The 24006-nt window shown below is 45.3% G+C and overlaps 1 protein-coding gene across 2 annotated transcripts in view; it reads right to left on the bottom strand.

Moving 5' to 3' along the window:
- MORC2 (MORC family CW-type zinc finger 2) overlaps positions 1 to 24006 on the bottom strand; it is a 42126-nt gene that overhangs the window by 5873 nt on the left and 12247 nt on the right. Inside the window, exons 5-21 of one of the 2 annotated variants that reach the window (XM_032229141.1) lie at positions 19397 to 19487; positions 18976 to 19084; positions 18694 to 18853; positions 18195 to 18306; positions 17849 to 17974; positions 16010 to 16089; positions 14881 to 14963; positions 13865 to 13950; positions 11293 to 11433; positions 10476 to 10630; positions 10159 to 10287; positions 8305 to 8410; positions 7581 to 7710; positions 6056 to 6130; positions 4395 to 4793; positions 1623 to 1766; positions 59 to 113 (exon numbers count right to left, since the gene is read on the bottom strand). In XM_032229141.1, coding sequence (XP_032085032.1) covers positions 59 to 113; positions 1623 to 1766; positions 4395 to 4793; positions 6056 to 6130; positions 7581 to 7710; positions 8305 to 8410; positions 10159 to 10287; positions 10476 to 10630; positions 11293 to 11433; positions 13865 to 13950; positions 14881 to 14963; positions 16010 to 16089; positions 17849 to 17974; positions 18195 to 18306; positions 18694 to 18853; positions 18976 to 19084; positions 19397 to 19487 — 2181 coding nt within the window. Of the gene's footprint in view, positions 1 to 58; positions 114 to 1622; positions 1767 to 4394; positions 4794 to 6055; positions 6131 to 7580; positions 7711 to 8304; positions 8411 to 10158; positions 10288 to 10475; positions 10631 to 11292; positions 11434 to 13864; positions 13951 to 14880; positions 14964 to 16009; positions 16090 to 17848; positions 17975 to 18194; positions 18307 to 18693; positions 18854 to 18975; positions 19085 to 19392; positions 19488 to 24006 lie in introns of those variants that run through there. The other variant, XM_032229142.1, reaches the window with a different exon arrangement.

The following is a 24006-nucleotide window of genomic DNA, read 5'->3' as shown; positions in this document are numbered from 1 at the left end:
ATGCATGATTTACCTCTCTTTAAAAACCCTGCAGGTGCAAGAGGCCAAGCCAAAGTACCTTTCTGTGCTCTTTTCATGTGCGCCAATTCCTCTTCTCCCGCACTGTCCGTCAGCTGAAAGCAGAGAGAAGCCAAAATATATTCCAAAATCAGTCATCTTCCCCGTGTACTTTACGGGCCAAAGATTCAGAAGGCCACCCAGAACAAAAGTATATGTTTATTTTTGCACCCTTGGAAATATCATACCCTGCTCTAGAAAGAGGTATAGTTAGCCCTGTGCCATAGCTGTTGTGGCCCAGCAGGAGCCGTTGGAGCTGCCACCAGACTCCGACAGCGAGGGGCCCTATGAGTCGGCTCTGGAGGATGTGGAGGACCCTGGACAGGGTTCCGACTCCGAGGAGGGCACAGAGAGGCTGGTTGGCCACCAGGAGGCACCTGAGCCTTGGACGCAAGAGAGTGTGATCCTGACGTCATGCATTGGAGCAGTGGGGAGGAGACAAGGGAGTTGGTCCTGGATGCCCGGCAACAGAGGGCTAATAGGCATAAGGAACAGTTACGCAGTTACAGGAGATAATTGAACTCAGCTGGTGGTAATTAGGCTCCTCTCAAGACCATAAAAGGAATGACTTTCCACACGCTCATCACAGGAATCAACATATTTACTAGAGCTGGAGAAACTATCGTGGCTAGCTTGGCAGGCTGGATTGCTGCAAGGTTAGTCTGTGCTGGATTGTTGCCAATGTCCTGTCTCTGTGTTAATAAATCCTTGAAGTATCTTTGTCTCGGTGAGGGGTCAGAACACATAGCTACGAAAGATATGTTAGTACGGAGCCTATGCTGCAGATGGGAATAGCCTTGCTCTTGCACAAGTTCTAACACAACTTCCATTTATTTCATTCCAACTATTATACTATATCAACATTTCCTTTATTTTATGTAGCAATACGGTGGGCTGATCGAGAGAACTGCGCTGTTCCATAGCCATAAGCCATAAATGTTATTTGGGAATTGAGTGGGCTAATAAAAAAATATTTAAGTGATGCCTACCTGAGAGTATAAAACCATGGGGCAGAAATGCAATATATGCATCTTGGCACTTTACCAAGGGAGGGTGACGTCACCTCCGTACAGGTCGTTCCGACCGACACAGTGAGGGTGAACCTCGGGGGGCCGTGCGAGGGGGCCTTGCTCTTGTCCGGCCCCTGGAAATCACGCAAACATTCTCGTGCGATTTTCCAGAGGCCTGCGAGAGCAACTTCCGGAAGGTCCAGAGGGTAGGGGAGCAGGATGCACGCGGGACACATGCCTGCATGTGCAAAGGGCAGGGTTTGTGTGCGCATGCGTGTGGGGAGAGCAAGGGGGTGCAGTTCCCTCCCTGCACCCCGTTTTTGGTCCCAGGAGGCTTCAGGGAGGCCTGCTAGGCCCAAAACTGGGGTGGGGGCGGCCGTACGGACATTGCATTATGGATGTGGGTGCCAGCGCGCATGCACAGGCCCTTTCTGGACGTGAGGACAAAAAGGTTCGCCATCCCAACTCTAGAAGGAGCAGAACAGGTAGGAAAGTCGCAGCCATTTCTAGTCCTAGAGCTCTCGTTTCTTCTTCTCCCCAGATGGGCGCACTTACTTCAACCACCACCTCGCTCGAGTCTTTCTTCTCTTCCTTCACGGTCACAGGTTTGCCCGGCTTCCTCTTCTCTCTTCTCAGTCCGGCCTCCTCCTCCGTTTCATCCTCCAAGGTGCTCACGCTTCTCTTCCGGGAACTGGAAGCCTGCGGAGAGGAGAGGCATGCTGCATCAGACCTCTTCGTGGCCAACGTCTCTTTCCCCCTTTCCAAGCAGCAGCCGAGTTTGGATTGTGTGACGTGCTTCCCAACTAAAAGTGGCAGCAAACAATATTGGTCTGTTCCAGTGACTGCGCCGTAGTTCCCCGAAAACAAGACAGGGCCTTATTTCCTTTTGACCCCCGAAATAAACACTTGGCCTTATTTTCGGGGAGGTCTTATTATTTTTGAGGCGCAGGAGGCGGCGAGCGGGGTCACCTCATGGCTGCTGCTGTGTTGCAATATTTTCGGGGGAGGGCTTATTTTAGTGCATGCGCTCAAAAGTTCCGATTGGGCTTATCATCCGGGGAGGTCTTATTTTGGGGAAAACTGTGTCTGTCTGTCTGTCTACCTACCTACCATATCTATCTACCATATCTATCTATCTATCTATCTATCTATCTATCTATCTATCTATCTATCTATCTATCTATCTATCTATCTATCTATCTATCTATCTACCTACCTACCTACCTACCTACCTACCTACCTACCTACCTACCTATCTATCTGTCATCTCTTTATCTCTATCAATCTATCAATCATCTATATTTATTTCTATATCCGTCTGTCTGTCTGTCTGTCTATCATCTATCTATCTATCTATCTATCTATCTATCTATCTATCTATCTATCTATCTATCTATCTATCTATCTATCTATCATCTATCTACCTATCTGTCTGTCATCTCTTTATCAATCTATCCATCATCTATATTTATTTCTATATCCGTCTGTCTGTCTATCTATCTATCATCTATCTACTGTGTTTCCCCCAAAATAAGACAGGGTCTTCTTTTCTTTTGACACCCAAAATAATTGGCCTTATTTTCGGGGAGGTCTTATTGTTTTTGAGGCGCAGGAGGCGGCGAGCGGGGTCACCTCATGGCTGCTGCTGTGTTGCAATATTTTGGGGGAAGGGCTTATTTTAGTGCATGCGCTCAAAAGCCCCGATTGGGCTTATCATCCGGGGAGGTCTCATTTTCGGGGAAACAGGGTATTATCAGAATAGAGATGTCTGTAGTGTGGTGGACATTTGGGATATTGTTTCCGTCCATTTATTTCTTCAAAAATCAATCCGCGTTGTTTTGGTGAGTGTTCTGGAATGCAGTCAGTGGGCATTCGTCCTACACACGAAGCAGCACCCTCACCCCACCCCTATATACATACATACATACATACATACATACATATTAGATTTTTACAACCCCTGGGAAAGCCCCAATTATGGGAGGAAGCTAACTGCTTCCATCATCTGTCAATTGGCTCGTCACAAGAGTCCATCACGACAGAAACCCAATATTTTTACTGTTGCCTTTGTTATATGTGTGTGTGTTTTTTTTATTTGTGCTGATAAATAAATAGAGACTAGTATAGATCTATTTCAAGTTATTTAGCTCTCATCAGCTAGCCATACCCTTTGTAAAAATCTAATAGATACCTTTCACCCTGGCTTCGCTGATAACGGATAAGAGCCTGTGGCCTAATGGCTAAGATGTCTGCCTAGTATGTAATACAGCCCAGGTTCAAATCCCAGTAAGGGTATGGCTAGCTGATGAGAGCTAAATAGCTTGAAATAGATCTGTACTAGTCTCCCTTTATTTATTTATCAGCACAAATACAACATGTATGTATGTATGTATGTATGTATGTATGTATGTATGTATGTATGTATGTATTTTAAAGTCACAACCCCTGGTATGCCCAAACATGGGAGGAAGTCTACTGCTTCCATTCTCTGTCCATCGGCTCGTCACAACAGACCATCCAGACAGAAACCCAATATTTTTACTGTTGCCTTTTTGTTACATTTGTGTTGTATTTGTGCATTCATTTATTTATTTATTTATTTATGTATGTATGTATGTATGTATGTATGTATGTATGTATGTATGTATTTATTTCTCCCTTTATTTATTTATCAGCACGAATACAACACATATATATATAGCACAGGTTCTAATCCCAGGAAGGGTATGGCTAGCTGATGAGAGCTAAATAGCTTGAAATAGATCTATACTAGTCTCCCTTTATTTATTTATCAGCACAAATAAAACACACACACACACACACACATATTTATATATATTTATATATATTTATATATATTTATATATATTTATATATATTTATATATATTTATATATATTTATATATATTTATATATATTTATATATATTTATATATATTTATATATATTTATATTTAGAGTCACAACCCCTGGTAAGCCCCAATTATGGGAGAAAGCTAATTGCTTCCATCATCTGTCAATCGGCTCGTCACAAGAGTCCATCACAACAGAAACCCAATATTTTTTACTGTTGCCTTTGTTATATTTGTGTTTTATTTGTGCTGATAAATAAATAAAGGGAGACTAGTATAGATCTATTTCAAGCTATTTAGCTCTCATCAGTTAGCCATACCCTTACTGGGATTCGAACCTGTGCTGTATTGCATCTTAGGCAAACGTCTTGGCCCTTATGCCACAGGTCTCCTCCTTATCAGCTGAAGCCAGGGAAGAAGGTATATATTTAGAGTCACAATATATATATTTCCTCCAGAAAAAGGGATTTTCACCTGGGTGGGCTTGATGAAGGCGGATTTCTTGGGTGGAAGCACGACCTTCAAGTGTTTGGGGCTGGGGGATCTCTGCTGGCTTCGGGCATCCTGGATGGGCTCGGCGGCCACCTTCCCAAGAGAGGCCGATCTGGAGAGGGGCTTGACGAAGGTGGACGGGGAGCATTTCCGAGAGGCTTCCAGGTGATACTGCAACCTGGAAAGGTTTGACTCTTCCTGATGCGCCACATTCTGCGGTCTGGGGCAGCCGAGGGCTGGTCGGGGTGGGGGCCCCCTCCTCTGAGAGTTGAGGGGCCTGGAAGGAGACGGAGGAACCGGAGGCCTTCGGGGAGCGTTCCTGATGACGTCCGGCAGCGGAGGAGATCGGGGCCGCTGGGATTTGCTCACTAGGTCTGCGTTCTGCCAAGGGGACATCATGAAAAGATAGGTTAAGTCCTCAGTTTTCAACCACTTTTTAGTGACTATACAAGGTTAGGATTGAGGCAAGTGTGCAATATGTAAAACAACTCTATAAAGCCCTAGTAAGGCCACACCTGGAGTACTGCATCCAGTTTTGATCGCCACACTATAAGGAAGATGTTGAAACTCTAGAAAAAGTGCAGAGAAGAGCAACCAGGATGATGAGGGGACTGGAGGCTAAAACATATGAAGAACGGTTGCAGGAACTGGGCATGGCTAGTCTAGGGAAGAGAAGGACCAGGGGAGACAGGATAGCAGTCTTCCAATATTTGAGGGGCTGTCACAGAGAGGAAGGGGGATCAAGCTATTCTCCAAAGCATCTCTGAAGGCCAGACAAGGAAGAATGGATGGAAACTGACCAAGGAGAGATTCAACCTGGAAATAAGGAGGAATTTTCTGACAGTGAGAACAATCAACCCATGGAACAAAAGTTGCCTTCGGACGTTTGTGGGAGCCTTATCCCTGGAAGCTTTCAAGAAGAGACTGGACTGCCATCTGTCAGAAATAATATAGGGTTTCCTGTTTGGGTGGGTTGTGGGTTGGACTAGATGACCTGGAAGGTCCCTTCCAACTCTGGTTAATCTGTTTAAAGCCACCGCATCGTACCCTGTACATCAGGGGTAGTCAACCTTTTTATACCTACCGCCCACTTTTGTATCACTGTTAGTAGTAAAAATTTCTAACCGCCCACCGGTTCCACAGTAATGGTGATTTGTAAAGTAGGGAAGTAACTTTACTTTATAAAATTTATAAAGCAGAGTTACAGCAAGCTGGAACGCCCACTAGTGGGCGGTAGGGACCAGGTTGACTACCACTGCTGTACATGCACACGCTCTGTAGCAATTGCCTCCATCCACACACTGTGGACGTAGTGTCCATCTAAGCCTCCGTGGGCCTTTTGTAGTGCCGGTAGCAACTTCCAGCTTCACAGTGCCTGCCCACAGCATCTCTATCCCCGCAGTAACTATGCACTGTAGCAACTATCGGTGGTATCCCCTGTGCTCCTTGCTCGGGTATCCTGCCTCTTCCTGTGTAACCACCCACAGATTTCCGTGCGAGCTTGTATTTTACAGCCAAATTATACCTAGCGATGAAAATACCTGGTCCCCAACCGCCGTTGTAAGCAGAGGACTAAACTGGATGACTTCTGGTCTAACGGAGGAGGGCAATTCTGTAAACGGCAGCGGTAGGAGGGGACGTACCTCTAACATCGGTTGCGCGGTGACCTCCAGAGGGAGCTTCTTCAGGTCAGCATGAGAACGCACCGGGGTAGTTTTCTGCACAGAGCAAGTGGAATAAAGTTATGCATTTATTTATTTTTCACCCTGTCTTTATTGTTTTAACTCAAGGCTGTGGAAACACAGAATACTCCTTCCTCCTCTTCCCCCGCCAACAGCAAACCTGTCTGTGGGTTTGGCGAAGAGTGATTAGTTCGAAGTCATCCAGGCAACTTCCCTGCCTAAAAGTGAGACTAGAACTCACGGGTCTCCTGGTTTCTAGCCTGGTACCACCTCAAGCATTAGACCAAAGTGGTCCTCTAAAGTACTCTTAGATGTGCTCATAGGTGTTCTGACCCAGCCTCCCTAAACACAGCAAAGCCTCTGAAGTTAAATCAATGGTTCCTTTATTAGGGGTGCCGGCAGCCCCGGCAAAAAAGGTTCTCTCTCACCGCAAGCTAACAAGTCCAGTCGGAAGATGAATAGCTGTCTGCCACATCTATTCATCTCCGCCCCCTGCCTTTTATCCCCACAGCTAGGGTGGGGCTTTGCTAGCAATGATGACTGTTCTGTCCCGAGGACCAGCCCGTAGAGTTCCACTGTTCTCCTCTCCTCTGACATCTGTGCATCAGGCACTGGACCCAGCTGTTCTTCCTCTTCCTTATCAGCCACCTCCAGATCTGGGGGCTGTTGACGCTCCATCGGAGGGCTGATGGATGGCCCAGGCTCCGTCTCTGTCTGTCTGTCTGTCTGTCCGACAGCTCCACTCCCTCTTCCACTTCACAGTTCTCAGATTACCTTGATGCTGATCGGCCCACAGATTTCCACTGCTCTCCTCTCCTCTGCCTTCTACGCATTCGCTAATCAGGCACTGGAGCCAGCTGTTCCTCCTCTTCCTCATCAGCCACCTCCAGATCTGGGGGCTGTTGACTCTCCATTTGAGGGCTGACGGAAGCCCAGGCTCCGCCACTCTCTCTCTCTGCCAGCTCCATTCCCTTTCCCCTCAGGCTGCCTTGATGCTGACCGGCTCATAGATTTCCACTGCTCTCCTCTCCTCTCCCTTCTGTGCATTCGCTAATCAGGCACTGGACTCAGCTATTCCTCCTCTTCCTCATCAGCCACCTCCAGACCTGGGGGCTGTTGACGCTCCATCTGAGGGCTGATGGACAGCCCAGCTCCGCCTCTCTCTCTCCCCACCCCTCTCTCTGCCAGCTCCATTCCCTCTTCCCCCTCGGAGTTCCCAGGTTGCCTTGATGCTGACCCTGAATCCCACGCCTCCGCCTGCTGTGATTCGGTTGATGGAGGGGTTGGCAGCCGACAAGGTCACAACAATACGCTTCTGAATTAGTGTAGAGTCAACAGATTTTGTAGCAGAATTTGTAGAAACGCGGATGTATGAACGACTGAGCTCCGACAGTAAACATCTGCAAATACTTTGGTGGAATGAAGCCGCTGAACATGACGGGATTTAAAGTCTGAAGAATGTTAAGAGTCCAGCGTGCCAACTTGCCTGCAAGGCCTCCAGTTTCTCCTGCTGCTGGCGAATTTTATCCGTCAGCTCTTTCTGCTTATCTTCCTGCGTTTTCTCTTTTTTCAAGAAGCTCAGGGGAACCTTCTGCTTCTGCTCAAGAGCTTCACACCTGTCAGAGGAAGGAAGAAGAAGAAGATGAAAAAAAACCTCAGCAATGTGATGAAAACATACCTGGGTTTAGGGGATCTTCGGCTAACACCGAGATGAAGATTCACACCACAGGCGAGATAGGAACGATGAGAAGATCAACAGTAATAACAATGCAGCCTCAGTGATTAGTTTGATAGTATTGAGCTAAAGATTGAGCTAATTTCTTCTCTTCCCCTATTGATTATACTATTCAACTTGCTTTTTTTTTGTTCCTTCTGGGCTCTATTCTCTCTCTCTCTCTATTCTGTTTAATAGGAGAATGAGAGCCGACGTGGCGCAGTGGTTAAATGCAGCACTGCAGGCTACTTCAGCTGACTGCAGTTCGGCTGTTCAAATCTCACCGGCTCAGGGTTGACTCAGCCTTCCATCCTTCCGAGGTGGGTGAAATGAGGACCCGGATTGTTGTTGGGGGCGATATGCTGACTCTGTAAACCGCTTAGAGAGGGCTGAAAGCCCTATCAAGCGGTATATAAGTCTAACTGCTATTGCTAAAGTGATCTAACGGGTGCAAAGGCAATTTAATTATTTAAACGGCTTTCTGATTCTTACTCACCTATCTTGTTCGGGATCGGGGTTCATGGCGCACATCCAGGTATCTGGGTATTCTTGTTCCACAGAGCTGAGCTGGAATGGGAGCGTCCGCCATTTCAAACACACATCTATCACATGAGGACATAACACACAATCAGCATGCTAAAACGTGAGACACCTTCACACAGGTCTCTCAACTAAGGTATTGAAAGTGCAATGCTTGGCAACGGCCTTACGCATTTTTAGCCTGGTACACGAGGAATTTCCTTTCACAGATATTTTTCATAGCATAGATAGTTAGAGCTATCACCTACAACGATCCACATTATTTAATTTACTTAAGTAAATATATGCCTGGGGGACGTGGTATTTGTCTTTCCAAGAGATTAGCTGCATTGTTTTACTACTACTACTACTACTACTACTACTACTACTACTACTACTACATCATCACTACTCATCACTGAAACCGAGGAGAAATGAACCCCTTGCAGAGATATTTACCCTGCAGGGAACTCAATCCAGTGAAGTGGAATCCAAGCTGAAATAATAATGATGAATTTGTCTAGCAAGCAGCCGAAATAATGATGAATTGGTCAAGTAACCAAGCTGAAATAATAATGATGAATGTGTGAAAATAATAATGATGAATCTGTCTAGTAACCTAGAGAGAATTATTTTGCGTCTCTTTAGGCTGGATTGAGTTAAAAAAACTGAACCAGTCCAGTCAGAGGAGGCGTGGCCAGCAATTTGCATAACTCAGTCTCTAGGCTAATGGACAAAATTAATCCATGCTTGGATTCCCCAAGCAGTGCACAAGAGAAAGATGTATTTGTTTTACCTCTAAGACTAACTTCCATGTCTTAATGTATATTGTTTTTAAATTTTCTGTTTAGCTACCTCCAGTAAGTTCCCTCCAGAGTAGGTAGGTTATAAATCAAATCAATCAATAATTAAGAAAGAAGCCACGTACACTGTTTGTGTGTGTGTGGCTTCTTATTGCGTGAGAAAATGTCCCCAAAAGAACATTGAAAAATGCTCTTCTGCCAATTGTTCATCGGCGAAGAGTCACAAGGGAAAGGCAATGGTGGAAAATGGATCAATCCATCTCACATATACAAACAAAAATACAAATTCTCCGTTTTCTTGGATTTAAGACTTAGCTTTACTTTCATTACGTACACTTAGCTATAAGGATTGCACTTCAGTATAATATACTCCCCAACTAAAAGTGGCAGCAAACTATATTGGTCTGTTCCAGTTGAAGGTATTCTAGGAACTACAAGAAAGTTAATTTGGGGACTACAAGAAGCTTCTGGGATTTCAGATTCTCCACTACTGTTGTGTAAAGAGGATGCGATACCAAGGGTCCCTTGCCAGCAGTTCGATCCTGACCGACTCAAGGTTGACTCAAGCCTTCTGTCCTTCCGAGGTGGGTAAGATGAGGACCCAGATTGTTGGGGGCAAGAGGCTGACTCTGTAAACCACTTAGAGAGGGCTGGAAAGTGGTATATAAATCTATGTGCTAATGCTATTCCTTCCTTCCCTCTCTCTTCTTCCCTTTCTCATTCTCCTTCCTTGTGACACAGTGGTTAGAATGCAGTATTGCAAGCTATTTCTGCCGACTGCCACTAGTTTGATCCTGACCGACTCAAAGTTGAACTTAGCCTTCCATCTTTCCGAGGTGGGCAAAATGAGGACCCAGATTGTTGGGGGCAAGAGGCTGACTCTGTAAACCACTTAGAGAGGGCTGGAAAAGCACTGCAAAGCGGCATATAAATCTATGTGCTAATGCTATTTCTGCTCTTTGGCTGTGACCACTGGCTTTTGCTGCGTTTGGACCCCAGAATAGAGGAATCTTCAATTCACCACTTACCACACTGAATAGTGGTTGGGATCTCCATGGCTCTCCGCCTTTTGTAACGCAATTCATTTGATGGCGGCTGATTCCAGTTGGCAGAGAGGTAGCCAAAATCATCCCAGAACTTGCTGATGCCTTTCTGAGCTGGATGTTTTTTTGAATTTAAAAAAAATACATATACTTGTTTCAATTAAAAATATTTTTAAAAAAATACATATGTCTTTTTCAAATGAACGATCAATGTCTCCATGGTTCCTAGAGCTTCCTTCCCATTATTCTTCCTCCTTTCCTCCCCCCAACTCCCCCCCACTCCCACCCCCATGACTTCTTACCGATCTCAATGTCCTTCCAATACTGAGCCAAGTGCTCTCCCATTGCTTTTAACAAGTGCCGGTATTCTTTCGCATCGGCAAAATCCTGCTTGTTGTGCGTGGGTTCCAGAACCAGATAGGGGACATCCACTACTCCAACTACACCGCCACAGGCCCTACGGGGAAGGAACATGGGGTCATGTTTGGCGGCATCAATCCAACCCCCTAATAAGAGCCGAGGTGTCGCAGTGGTTAGAGTGCAGTACTGCAGGCCACTTCAGCTGACTGCTATCTGCAGTTCAGCGGTTCTAATCTCACCGGCTCAAGGTTGACTCAGCCTTCCATCCTTCCGAGGTGGGTGAAATGAGGACCTGGATTGTTGTTGGGGCGATATGCTGACTCTGTAAACCGCTTAGAGAGGGCTGAAAGCCCTATGAAGCGGTATATAAGTCTAACTGCTATTGCTAATAAATGTCAGAGAAGAAATACAGGGAAGATGGGTTCCCCACGGCAACAAATAGGGGAATGTGTCGGGAGCAGAGGGACCCGAATTACAGCGTGATTGGGCCAAAAAATTTATGTTTAGTAAGTGAGAAATTTGGTAAGGGAGTTTTGCTCCCACTTTACGACTTTTCTTAAAGTGAATCACTGCCGTTGTGGAATTAGTAACGTGGTTGTGAAGTGAATCTGGAATTCTGGAAGTTCTTTCTCTTTAAGAATATAACGTCCAGCTCTTATCTCTCACAGAAATTAAAGAAAGTTCTTCTTCTTCAGCAAGGAAAGACTGTCCCACTTCTTCAATGATAAAGGGGGTGGGGAGGACTCCGCGGGAACTCACATGCCACCTTCCAGCTGAGGGCCCACCTTCTCATACATCTTAATCAACCGACTGCAATTGTAGACAAACATCCCGTCCAGATGGCGCTGCTCTATGTTCACACCGAAAATGAAGTTCAGTTCCTTGGGCTCTTTCAGGGCTCTGCAAAGCGGGAAACCGAGTCAAAAGAAAATCCGTGGATATTTATCTGGGGAACAGGGATTAGAACCCTAAAAGGAGGCTCACAAGATTCACATTCTTGCCCTTTTATGAAGGGATGTGCAGCCAGTAAAAATTGGGATAAGAGCAGGTATTGTTCCAAGGGCTCGGTACAACTATTATATATATATGTGTGTGTGTGTGTGTGTGTGTGTGTGTGTGTGTGTATTCCCTCTTTTCTCTCTCTCTTCTCTTTTCCCTCTTTTCTCTTTCTCTCTTTTCTCTTTCTGTCTCTTTTCCCCCTCTCTTCCCTCTCCCTCTTTCTCTCTCTCTTTTTCTGTCTCTCTTCCCTCTCCCCCTTTCTCTCTTTTCTCTTTCACTCTTTCCTCTCTCTCTCTCTCTCCCCTCTCTCTTTCTCTCCCCCCCCCCGTGTGTGTGTGTGTGTGTGTGTTCCAGCATAACTCTGGAACGCCTCGAGCAATTTCAACCAAATTTCAACACAGATGACTTGCTCTCTGGAAACAAATACCGGGGGGCGGGGGGGGGGAGATAAGACACACCGCTAACACCCCTCGGGTTCTGTTAAGATGCAGCCTGTTGTGCCTTAAAACGACTTTTACTGTATTGCTGTAAAATGGCTTCTACTGTACAGCATGGTGGAGTTGCCATGGTAACGGCTTCACAGTACTCCACAAGGGGGGGCTCCCTCTGTTAACGGGGAAAATCCAACATTAGAAACGACGTTTGGTCAGGACATTTCCCCCCTATAAATAAATACCTGGCCAACGCCGGGTTATCAGCTAGTGACCAAGAGTTGTTGTTGTTGTTATTATATTCTGGTCAGCAGCAAAGAGCGCCAACACATCACCTCCTATGAGGAAGAGCTGCCCCCCCCGCCTGATTCTCGGGTGTGGAGAGTGCCATCCGCCCTGCGATCTTGTTCAGCAGTGTATCCAATAAATATTTCAGTTCAATACCTTGCAGCCTTTCTCGGAAACACATTGTGTTAATTCATTTAATACGAAATGTCCGAAACGACGTCTGTAAACCCACAAAAATAAACTTACTTTACTAACTTAGCCAAATTTTAGGGGCTTGCGGAATGTAGTATTTGGACATGGGGAGATAATCTAACCCAACCCTCCTGCCGTTTCAAGAATCCACTACTACATCACCTCCAACAGAGGGCCGTCCAGCCTCAATTTAAATGCCTCCGGTGGCCATTCAGTCTCACGAAGCATTCTGTTCCACTGCTGAATAGCTTTTCCCAATAGGAAACTTTCCTAGGGCCCATCCAAAATTTACCTTTTAAGGTAAATGCAATTTAAGGCCTTTGCTTCTTGTCCTGTGTGGTTCTGCCCACGTTCTAACAATTCACTCTTTTAAATAGTCGACAGCTATTTCAATCTTTCCTTTCCCAGGCTTAATAGGTGGAGCCCAACACTTCTGCTCTCTAGGCAAGGAAGTTTTGCTGAGTTTTGCTACTACATTTTACAACCTTTCTTGACATGGCTGATAAGTGAATCACTGCAGTTGTTAACATGGTTGTTTCATGAATCTGGCTTCCCCATTGACTTTGCTTGCCATGAGGTCACAAAAGATTATCACAGGACCCCCCGCAAGCATCACAAATGCACACAAATGACCAACCATCCAAATTTTTATTATATGACTGTGGGGATGATAGTCGAAGTGTGAAAAATGGACATACTGTATTTTTTGGAGTATAAAACGCGCTCTGCCCCCCCCCCCCCAAGAGGGTGAAAATATGGGTGCACCTTAGACCGAATGTAGCCCCGCCAAGCTCCCGGTCCTCACCATTCCGCCTCTGCCTCCCAGCAATTTGCCTCCTTGCAGCAAACAGCCTGTTTCAGTTTCAGCTTCAGCACAGCCTGATTGGCACAAGCAGCTGATTGTTGGTTGGATCAGCCTCCTGACCATCAGCTGTTTCAGGCTGCAGAGATTGACATAGCTGATTTCCGCCTCTGCGTGCCCCTTTTTCGGCCTCCGCACCCCATTTTTGGCCTCCGCGCGCCCTGTTTTCCACCCGTTCTGATCCCTGCCGCCCAGAACGGGCCGAAAACGGGGCGCACTGAGGCAGCAATAAGCAAACGGCAATCCCTGCAGCCTGAAACAGCAGTAGGCCAATCCGACCGACAATCAGCTGCTTGTGCTAATCAGGCTGTGCTGAAACTGAAACAGGCTGTTTGCTGTTTTCTGTTAGGAGGCAAATTGCCTGGAGGCAGAGGCAGATCCCCCCCCCCCCCGTTTTTCTACCCCAAAAGCTAGGTGCATCTTATACGGTAATTCATTTTTTTCAATGCCGTTGAAACTTTACTTTCCCCTATTATTATTTTTTTACTTCTTTAATGGACCACTTATTTGAAGAGAAAGAAAGCAAGGAACATGAAGGAACAGTATCTTGTCCACTCACCGCTGTTTTGCCTCCCTGATCCTCTTTTTAACATCTGCCTCCCTCCGTATGGTTATTGCTACGTCTTGAGCCTGGCGCAGCATAACCTACAGAGGTAAAAAACACCTCTGCTTAAAACAGGGAAGTAATGTAATTTGTCTGTTTAACGTTCACATCTTTATAACAACAGCTCGTTCGCTCAAGGCCTTAAGCTCCAATAAGCACAGTGAGGCCGAGCACTGTTTGCCCGTTTATACACATTCACTCACACATTCATTCCATGAATTTCAGAAAACATCATACATCTGGAACGCACAAAAGTTAAAGGTAAAGGTTCCCCAGCACATGAGTGCTAGTCAATCCCGGCTCTAGGGGGCAATGCTCATCTCCGTTTCAAAGCCGAAGAGCCAGCGCTGTCCGAAGACGTCTATCTCTGTGGTCGTGTGGCCGGCATGACTCAACGCCGAAAGGCGCATGGAACGCTGTTCCCTTCCCACCAAAGGTGGTCCCTATTTTTCTACTTGCATTTTTTACCTGCTTTCGAATTGCTAGGTAGGGAGAAGCTGGGACAAGTCACGGGAGCTCACTCCGTTACGCAGCGCTAGGGATTTGAACCGCCAAACTGCCGACCTTTCTGATCGACAAGCTCAGTATATTAGCCACTGAGCCACCGCGCCCCCTCACAAAAGTTAAGCATGCACAATTTTAAAAAAGAAGCCTACTTCTGCTGAGGTTTCAAAATGTTCAGCTCTCTCTTCCTACTTCAGACAGGAAACATTTTTTCAAATAGCAAGTCAGGCAATTATATAATGATTATACACGCGTGCATATGTACACGTATATTATTATTATTATTATTATGGTGCATCATCAGAATAGATATTCCAGCAATTTTGATCATGAACCTTTATTCTTTAACCTTTGTCCTTCCCGTCTACCAAGCACATCCAGTTATTTCGTTCAGCTAGAGGAGATTTCTCTGAATCTCTTCTTGGATAACGACATTTCACCTTAGCAATCAAATGCAGTGTATTTACCCTGGACTCTCTACTAAGGTCTCCTCCCAGCCGTAGCTCTAAAGCACGGGCTTTGCTTTCCGCTTCTCGGGCCTTCTCTTCCACTGCAAAAGAGAAATTAAACCTTCAGAGAAAATGTATACCGGTGGTATTTGGCGTGCAACCAGTTGCTTCAAGGCTACGATGGACCGGATTTACTGCCATTTAGTGTTCTATGGTCACCAGGTGATTTCCAGAAGTATGAGAATCTCACTACGTTTTCCGTTTTCTTTTTGGACGCAGCTTCTCCAGTGAACATGGCTCCCAGAATGGGTAGGGAATTGTGCCGCCTTCAGAAAACCAGGGCGGCTTTCTAAAGGCAACACCCTTTTCGGAAGGCTTGGGGAGCCCCATGTAGGAACACAATGCAGTTTGGATACAGAACGTGTGCAAAACTTGTGCATGTTGTGGCCTGCCAGCAGCCAGCAGAGTCAGACAGTGAGGAGGGTTGGGGAGGAACCTGGGCCAGTCCTGGAGTCTGGGGAAGGCTCTGGTGAGGGCTCTGTGTCGGGGGCAGAGAGGGGGCCAGGGCCGTCTGCCAGTTATCAGCTGCCTTCGGAGTCAGACATCAGTGAGGCAGATGAACAGCTGGAGCCTATTCCCAGTGTGCTCATGCACAGAGTTGCCAGACGAAGGGAACAGCTAAAGAACAGAGGTCGACTTGGGAGTTAAAGCCACAGTTGGACGGTGAATGGCCCCTCCCATAGGAAACAACAGAGGAGCGAACGGGGAGGGGGCTTTTGCGGGAAACAATTCGTTCCTTCGGTCGTTTCAAGAGTGGAAAGTTCTGTGTGTGACTTTAAGCGACTGTGCCAAGTTCTGCCTTGCCCTGCGTTTGGAAACTAGTTATTTGGCAGCTCTCCAAGCGAGATAAGGTTCGTGTGGCTAAACATTCCTCTGAAAGGCTGTTTAATAAGCCTTGCCGACTGTGAATGAAAGGAATTCAGTATCGTGTAAATAAAAGGGGTTTGCAGGGACCAAGACTTTGCTTCTTGCTTTCTAAGGAAGCCTGGATCAGAACAGTGCCCTTGGTTTAATTAATCCAACTATCTGATTTAGCTCCCCATTCCTGCTCCAAGGGGTTCCCATTCCTTTCTTTTCGGGGACTCACCAATCCGAGCCATATGCTCTGCTTTCTTCACCTCTTGTTCTGCTCGAGTCTTGAAGCGCTTGGATGTATACTTGTACATCCTGTTAAGAAGTTGCAAGAAGAGGGAGGGGAAAAAGAGAGGGAATGCATCAATACGGCCACAAGCCACAAAAACCTGCGCATTCCAATACGGCTTGTAATTTTCTTGGATATTTAACAATAGAGCAGGCTTCCAATTTCTTAAAATGTATGCTCAGCTGGACCACACACCTCGAAATGCTTGAGAAAAAAAAAAATTCTGGAAAAAGCCGCAGAAAACCATTTCCTTATTGTTCTTAAGAAAACTTGAGAAAAAGTTAACTGGAACGAGCCCTTAACTGCACCTTAAGTGAGCAAAACAAAGCTTAAAAGAACCAAAAGATTATTGATTCCAGCTGTTCTACGGTCATACAATCTGGCTCCCTCCTGCCTGACTGCCCAGATGTGGATTTTGAGCCTGAAATCAAGTAATTTAACGCCTACCTGACATTTGACTATCCACAGCCAACAGAAATTTCATCGAGAGGTTAAAAATACAAAGTAAATCTATGAATTACGACAGTAATTGGGACCGGAATGTCTGTCACTAAGCGATGCAGTCATAAAGCGTGACCCTACGTGATTATATCAGTGATGGCAATCCCAGCACTGCCATTCTCAACCGAATTCCACTGGTCATTAGCCAGAAGTCCACACTCCCTCCTTAATCCAAGCCATTCCGGACTGGGTCATTCCCAGACCCGAACCTCGGTTCTTCCAGGACTATCTCTCCTTCTACTCCCCCTAACCACCTGTTCTCCCCCTATCTCTGCCCCTTTGGTTGCCCTGCACCCTGCCTTGCAACTCCACTGTTAAGTGCCACAGACACCACGCAGAAAATCTTGTGACGACAACAAGGTTACTTCTCATTCGGCTAAATAAATCACCGTGGTTGTAAGACATCGCAAGTGGTTAGAACTTGCTATTTTACTTCCACATTCTCCATTAACGCTGCTTGTTGGAAGCCGATTGGGAAGCATGCAAAAAGATGGTGGCCCATCCCGAAATGCTCTAATTGCGCCACTCCTGGCAAGTAAAACAGGATATGCTGTAATGACCAGCACGGCAAGTGATTTTTACATTTTGAATATAAGATTGCCAGGTTTTGTGTTGTGCTACATAAAATTAGACAATGAATATTAAGAGCCATTGAACTTGTTCTGATTAGGGAATGGCTTTGCCTCAGCAAAGTGACTTTTTTTTTTTATCGTCAGCTACTGTAATATATTTTTCTCAGATCAGTCAGAAGGCTCCATAATTCCACAAGTTAGATATTAACTAAGAAGAATGAAGCCTTTAATATTTTTCGGATCTTCAGGATATTTAAAAAATGTTTTTCTTTTCTTTTCTTCTTTCTTTCTGCTGGTTAATGACCGCAATAGGCATCTGTTCGTTTCGTTGCAAGTCTTTCACAAAGCATTTCCATTTCTCTTTAATCTGTGGGCCAAAACTGTGCAAATGCCACGCCAGGGCAAGAGTGGAGATATACCGGGTACCAAATTTCGTGCAGGCTCGCGCGACTTGTAAAAGGAGAAGGCTCAAACTGATAAATCAAAAATAATCGTAACATCTTGCATGTTGATGAAAGAATCAGATGATGAATGCAAGCTAAAATCCGAAGTATGTTGTGATGAGAGGAGACGAGGCAAGGCCTGAAGGATTGGCTAAACCGAAAGGGAATTTCGGTTGACATTCGACTGAAATAGCAATATAGCAACTCGAGTTTGTTTTGACATCTGAAGAGAACTCGCTGGCTGCAAGAGAATGGGCTATGCATCATACCTAGGCTTGTATAAGCAGCAGGAGAGGCGTTTGGTTTGAACTTTGTGGCCATGGATGAAGATCCGCATTCTGGGATCGATGTAGAGCACAGCAGCGTATGCACGGAAAGAACGACGTTCAGGTTTCCTGAAATGGAACACAGGCTTACAGATCAAAGAGAAGAGAGAGACAGACAGAGAGACAGAGGGAGGGAGGGAGGAGAGCGCACATCATCCTAAAAATGTTCTCTCATCCTACCAAATTCATCGTCTGCAAACTGAGTGATTAACAGCATGCAAATTATGTTATCCTTGATTAAAGACCAAATAAAAGGGGAGCTTAAGACTGCGGAGGCTATCAAACCTACGTTCCCTCGGGTGGAGTTTCAGCCATCTGGATATCTCGGGGATCAGAGGTCACGTCTAGCTCGGGTTCACCATTGTCCATCAATTTGAGGTTGAAGACGATCACCAAGGTCCCTGGAGTAAGAGACACACGGTACCATTAATCCTCTCTCGTGTGCGCAGTCTCTTCCTTTTAATAGGCAGACACATGCACACTGGGTCTATCGTGAAAACATGCTAGGTTGAAAACTTGATTTCAAAGAATACTTTTTTTTTTTAAAGAATAACAGTTGTTTCACTTAAGATAAAAAAATTGGGTTTTCTGTGCTCAATTTTCTGTGCTGAATAGAAATAGAATGATAAGAGTTGGAAGGGACCTTGGAGGTCTTCTAGTCCAACCCCCCTGCTTCGGCAGGAAACACTACACCGCTTCAGAAAAATGGTTATTCACCGTCTTCTTAAGAACTTCCAGTGTTGAAGCATTCACATACTATACCGTAAAGTGTGCTAAAAATACGCTACCTTTCTCTCCAAAAATCTTGTCAAACTGTTGCATCACTTCCCGCTCCGATTTGAAAGGAGAATACTTGTAAATCAATTCCGTCTCGATGGAAAACTTTTCCATGTTATCTGTCAAAGGCTCTCTGGTGCGGGCATTCCAGGTGGGCAGCGGAACAATCACCTGCAGATTTTTTTCAAAAAAAACCAAAACAAAACAAAAATTGCTTTAGAATTAATTTTACTTCGATGGTTTTGCAGAAACCAGAGCGTTCTCTATTTTATCAAGGCGAACGTCTTGCCAACCTCGTCGATGCCTTCCTCTTCGTGAAAGGTGCGGGACAAGAAGAGACACGTCATGCTGTTTTCCTTCTTCGTAAAGAGGATGAAATCCTTGCCGATCCGCATGGAACCTCTGCAGAAAAAGAGTCCAGCTTATGGAATATCAAAATCAATTCTGCCGGGAGATATGGAAAACGACACGGCAGAGGACAAGCTTACTGTGTTGAATTAGCTGAAAATCTGGAGAGGGCTAAAGCAAAAATTCAGAAAAGTGCAAGCTTCTGAGAAGAATGGAATCTGACTATAAAGACACCAGGTTTTTCAATTTAACTTGAAGATACAGATAATATTGTATTACTTTCATTCATTCAGTAAGTTTTCTTTTCTTTTTAGCATTTCAATGAAACAAAAAAAGTATTTGGGAGACTGGACTCCATATACCTACGATTTTAAGCCATTTCCGTATTGTCCAATCTGGGTGGATTCTGGGGATCGTTTGGCCGATTTACCGAACTGAATCACACTTGCAGCGTCATCTGAAAGCAATACAACAAAGAGATACATGTATGTTACTAGCTCCCTCGGGGTGCCGAAGCGTCAGGTAAAGGTTTCTTCCAGGTATGTTTCCATTTTCATAATCTCTATTCGGAAGGTTAAAAGGTAGAAGTGAATTCACAAAGCCACCTGGGAGCCGCTTCCCTTCTTCTGACAATAAGCTTGAAACTGATCTTCAATAACAAAGGTATAATTGCTAGGCAATTATATTGTATGGCAAAGAGGGTATCGTTTTCTGTACTGGGAATGCCACGGAACAGTTTTCTAGGTTATAACATTTTCATACCCATCTCTTTTCATCAAGTTATCCCGGGCATTCCAATTAATTTCATTCATGTTAGCTCTGTAAATGAATTGTTACTGTTCAGCAGCATATATAGTTTTGTCGCCCAAAAAATGGAAGCGTTTGCTTAAAGCCTTCTGCTGCCCTTTACTTGATTTCTTAAATCTTGTGAGGTTGTAACTTTTGGAAATGCAAGGCTGTATGGATGCCTGACAGATGAGCAAACTGTCGATACAATTAAAATCCACTTCCTTTGTCTGGCTGTGAACAGCCACGTAACAGGTACATAATGAAAAGAGATCGCGGATTTTGAAAATATTAAACCATCTTCAAAGTCAAATTCCACGTTATGCAATTCTTTCTTCATAGAACCTAACCACCACAGGTCGTAATTTTAACAACCAAGATGATTTATTCATTCCTTTCCCATACAAATATAATGGGGTTGATTAGACTAAAACATTTTTTGTCGAATAAGCCAGGGTGTACCGTTTCCCCTAAAATAACACCTCCCCGGATAATGAGCCCAATTGGGGCTTTGGAGCGCATGCGCTAAAATAAGCCCTCCCTAAAAATATTGCAACACAGTAGCAGGCATTAAATGACCACGCTCACCGCCTCCGTCTCAAAAATAATAAGACCTCACCGAAAATAAGGCCAAGCGCTTATTTCGAGGGTCAAAAGAAGATAAGACCATGTCTTAATTTTGGGGAAACACGGTAAGACATACTGAAATTTTTGTATGAATCAAAACTCCAAGCTAATTACCCAATAACTGGTAATTAAACTGGAGGTATTAATTAGCTACAAAGATTGTCAGCCAAAGGCCTATTTCAATGCCTGGCACGATCTCTGAAACAGTCTGCTCATTATTTCCCGCTCACTGAATTATTTTACGGACGGTCCTCAGTTATTGACTGCTTGTTTAACAACCCTTCATAGCTATGAAGAAACTGAAAATAGCAGATTTATGACCAACGGTCCTCCAAGTTGTGGCTAACACAGCATTCCCACAGTTACGCGATTGCAATTTGGATACTTGGCTAGTGGTGTACATTTACAATGGCCATGGGGTCCTGCAGCCCCACAGTTGCCATTTGTAATTTCGATCAAGTCACTGGGAAAGCCAGTGGGAAATGGCAAGCTGCAGTCACGCCCTTAAGGGTGAATCCCTTAACAACCACAGCTGAAAATTACATCACAGGTTGATCACATATTTCTCTTTATGACTATGTGGCTTAGTGACAGAGTTGCCGGTCCCAATTATGGTTGGTAAGTGAAGACTACCTTATATAGCCTTAAAGTTCTGATACAAAGAAAAGATAGTATCAAAGAATATGTTTCAAGGAAAGAAGTCTCAGCCAATAGCAATACTGAAATTTTTATCAATCCAAAAAGCCAGGCAGAAAAAAAAAAAAAAACAGATCTAGTAAAAGTTTCCCATGTCCAAGGCATAAGATTGTCAACCGTAATCATGTGTACGGCTTTTGCAACAAGATATCGTATCAATTGTAACTGCATTTTCCACTCTTGGGCACTTGTTATATGAAACTACGTACAAAAAAAATGTAACGTAGATTTGTCAGATCCAAGATGACCAAGTAGGTGGATCAGGCAACCATAGTAGGCAAATTCAAGGCACTCAGGTGAACAAATCAGCACCCAGGCCAGGCAAAGCTTAGTGAAGATGCCAGCAAGAAAGATGACCTTAAATAATACAAAGAGGACTTTGACAGTTTGAAAGACATGTTGAATAATTTGGTGAAATTTTTTCCCTTCGCCAAATGTTTCCAGTGGACTGACATATCTTTCATCGGTGGCAAGGGGTACACATTCTCCATACAAATCGCATTCCGGCCATGGTAATTAACGCAAAATCTTAAGAGAGCCCTCCTCTTTCTCCCGAAAACAACACTACGGCGGCCATGCATAATTTTCCTGGCCGATAAACGCTCTGAGCTCTTCCAATTCCCTTGGTGTCATCAAGTACAGTATAGGATTCAGTAGTTTGGCTCTGGGTAAGGATCTCGATCGCACAGTATCTGGTGGTGGTGGTTGGGACCCCAGTATTCAACTAGGTATGGCGCTAATTGCTTCTTTCTGCTCTTCGGTTGAAACCCCGTTTTCCCCTTTCACTTTTTAAATAAGTGACGTGTGGTTACTTAATTTCACTTTCTTTGGGGCTTCCGGTTCTGGGGTTTTGCCAGAGGAATTTTAACCCTTTTCTCTTCCAGTCTACGGACAAGTTCCATTTTTCCAGCCAAGCCAAACCAAGCCCCATGGGATGGTCCATTCCTGGGGCTACAATGAATCTAATCATCTCTTTGTGAGGTCCCGTTTTTACTCCTATTAGTTCAATCAAAAAAGGTCGCTGGGCCTTCCCCTGCTAGCAAACCATCTAACCGCAAGAAGGCTATTAAGAGTTTTTAATTTTCGAAATTGTGGTCCAAACCTCTCCTCTACATTTAGGCTAACTAGGCAATGGGTCCACCTGGAGTCCAGTAAAACCGTCATCATGCCCTGAATCCTGAGGAAGAACCATTAGTTCTATGCTAATTGTCACTGGGATTAGGGGGCCACTTATCATAGGGTCGTCTCCTCTCCGCTGTCACTGTCTTGATCCAACTTGGGGCCTTTGATCGGCGTTCCCTCACCTTTGCTGGACAATGGGGTGAACTCTACGATCTCAATCCCTCTTAATGATCCCTCTCGGGAACTAAAGGTTGCTTTAGTCTTCTTGGGAGCTTCGCAGGTGTTTGTATTTGGCCCTGGGAAGGACAATCGGCTGCTTGGTGGCTATCTTTCCCACATCGGAAATAGCATATGTTGCGACGCCTAGGGCTGGCCCTCCCCTTTCCCATCTGGGGTGAATCCTTCCTCTCTGGGGCATAAGGGTGTCATTGCTCCCAGCCAGTGCATTCGTGAAATGTCGCCAAGTTACTCTCCACCTCACCAGCCAACTTGTACCATTGGTGGAGGGGTCTAGGTGCTCCTCGAGGTGGCTCAGTGGGTAGAGTGCAGTACTGCAGGCCACTTCAGCTGACTGCTAGATCAGCAGTTCAGCGGTTCAAATCTCACCGGCTCAGGGTTGACTCAGCCTTCCATCCTTCCGAGGTAGGTAAAATGAGGACCCGGATTGTTGTTGGGGGCAATATGCTGACTCTGTAAACTGCTTAGAGAGGGCTGAAAGCCCTATGAAGCGGTATATAAAAATCTGCTATTGCTATTGCTCGTGACAGACAGATGTAGATCTTGCAGTCTCGGAAGTACTCAATCAGCATTTCTTGGGCCAGGTACTGGCTTGGGGTCCTTGATGATCTCTCAGCTTGCTCGCTTTCTTGCCAACATTTCATTACCCAAACTAGGTAACATCATCAGTGCTAGCAAGGAGTGCAGTGGTGGCTTGCTCTGTCAGTCTTGGTGGGGGTGATCTTACAGATTCTTTGGTTGGGCTGTTTACTGTTGGCTCTTTGGCAGTTTTTTGATTGGAGTATTGTTTACTTGATTGTTAGTCTGAGGTTAACCTTGGAGTTAATCTATGCTGATTTGGGTGCCAACTGCTGGTGGAGATGTGTTTTGAGTCTTTCTGGTTTTTGGGGGGTTGGGTAATAGTCCCTTTAGCATAGTCTATAAATGTTGTTCATATCTATGTGTTGTGGCCCAGCAGGAGCTGTTGGAGCTGCCAACAGACTCCGATAGTGAGGGGACCTTATGAGTCGTCTCTGGAAGTTGTGGAGGACCCTGGACAGGGTTCAGACTCCGAGCAGGGACCAGAGAGGCTGGTTGGCCACCAGAAGGGGCCTGAGGCATGGAGCAGCGGTGAAAGCCAAAGGGAGTTTGTCCCTGACGTCAGGCCCTGGAGCAGTGGTGAAGACATCAGACCCTGGAGCAGTGGGTAGGAGCTAAGGGAGTTGGTCCTGGATGCCAGGCAAAGACGGGCAGATAAGCGCCGGCAGCAACTACAGAGATATAGGAGATAATTGGGGCCAGGTGGTTGTGATTAGGCTCCTCCCAAGAGAGTATATAAGAAGAGACTTTGGGAGGAGGCTTTTTGCAGGACACAACCGTTATACTCAAGCTGGAGAAGCTCTTGTGTGTATTTCTTATCTGTGGAAGTCTGGGTTGCTGCCAAAGTCTTGTCTGTGTGTTAATTACTGTGAATAAATTGGCTAGCAGTAATCTTGTGTCACCGTGACTCACGGTACGTAGGGGGGGGG

Source organism: Thamnophis elegans, chromosome 13, assembly GCF_009769535.1.
Source record: "Thamnophis elegans isolate rThaEle1 chromosome 13, rThaEle1.pri, whole genome shotgun sequence".
Taxonomy (NCBI): Eukaryota; Metazoa; Chordata; class Lepidosauria; order Squamata; family Colubridae; genus Thamnophis; species Thamnophis elegans.
The sequence above is the reverse complement of the archived record's forward strand: the minus strand, read 5'-3'. Positions and strand labels throughout refer to the sequence as shown.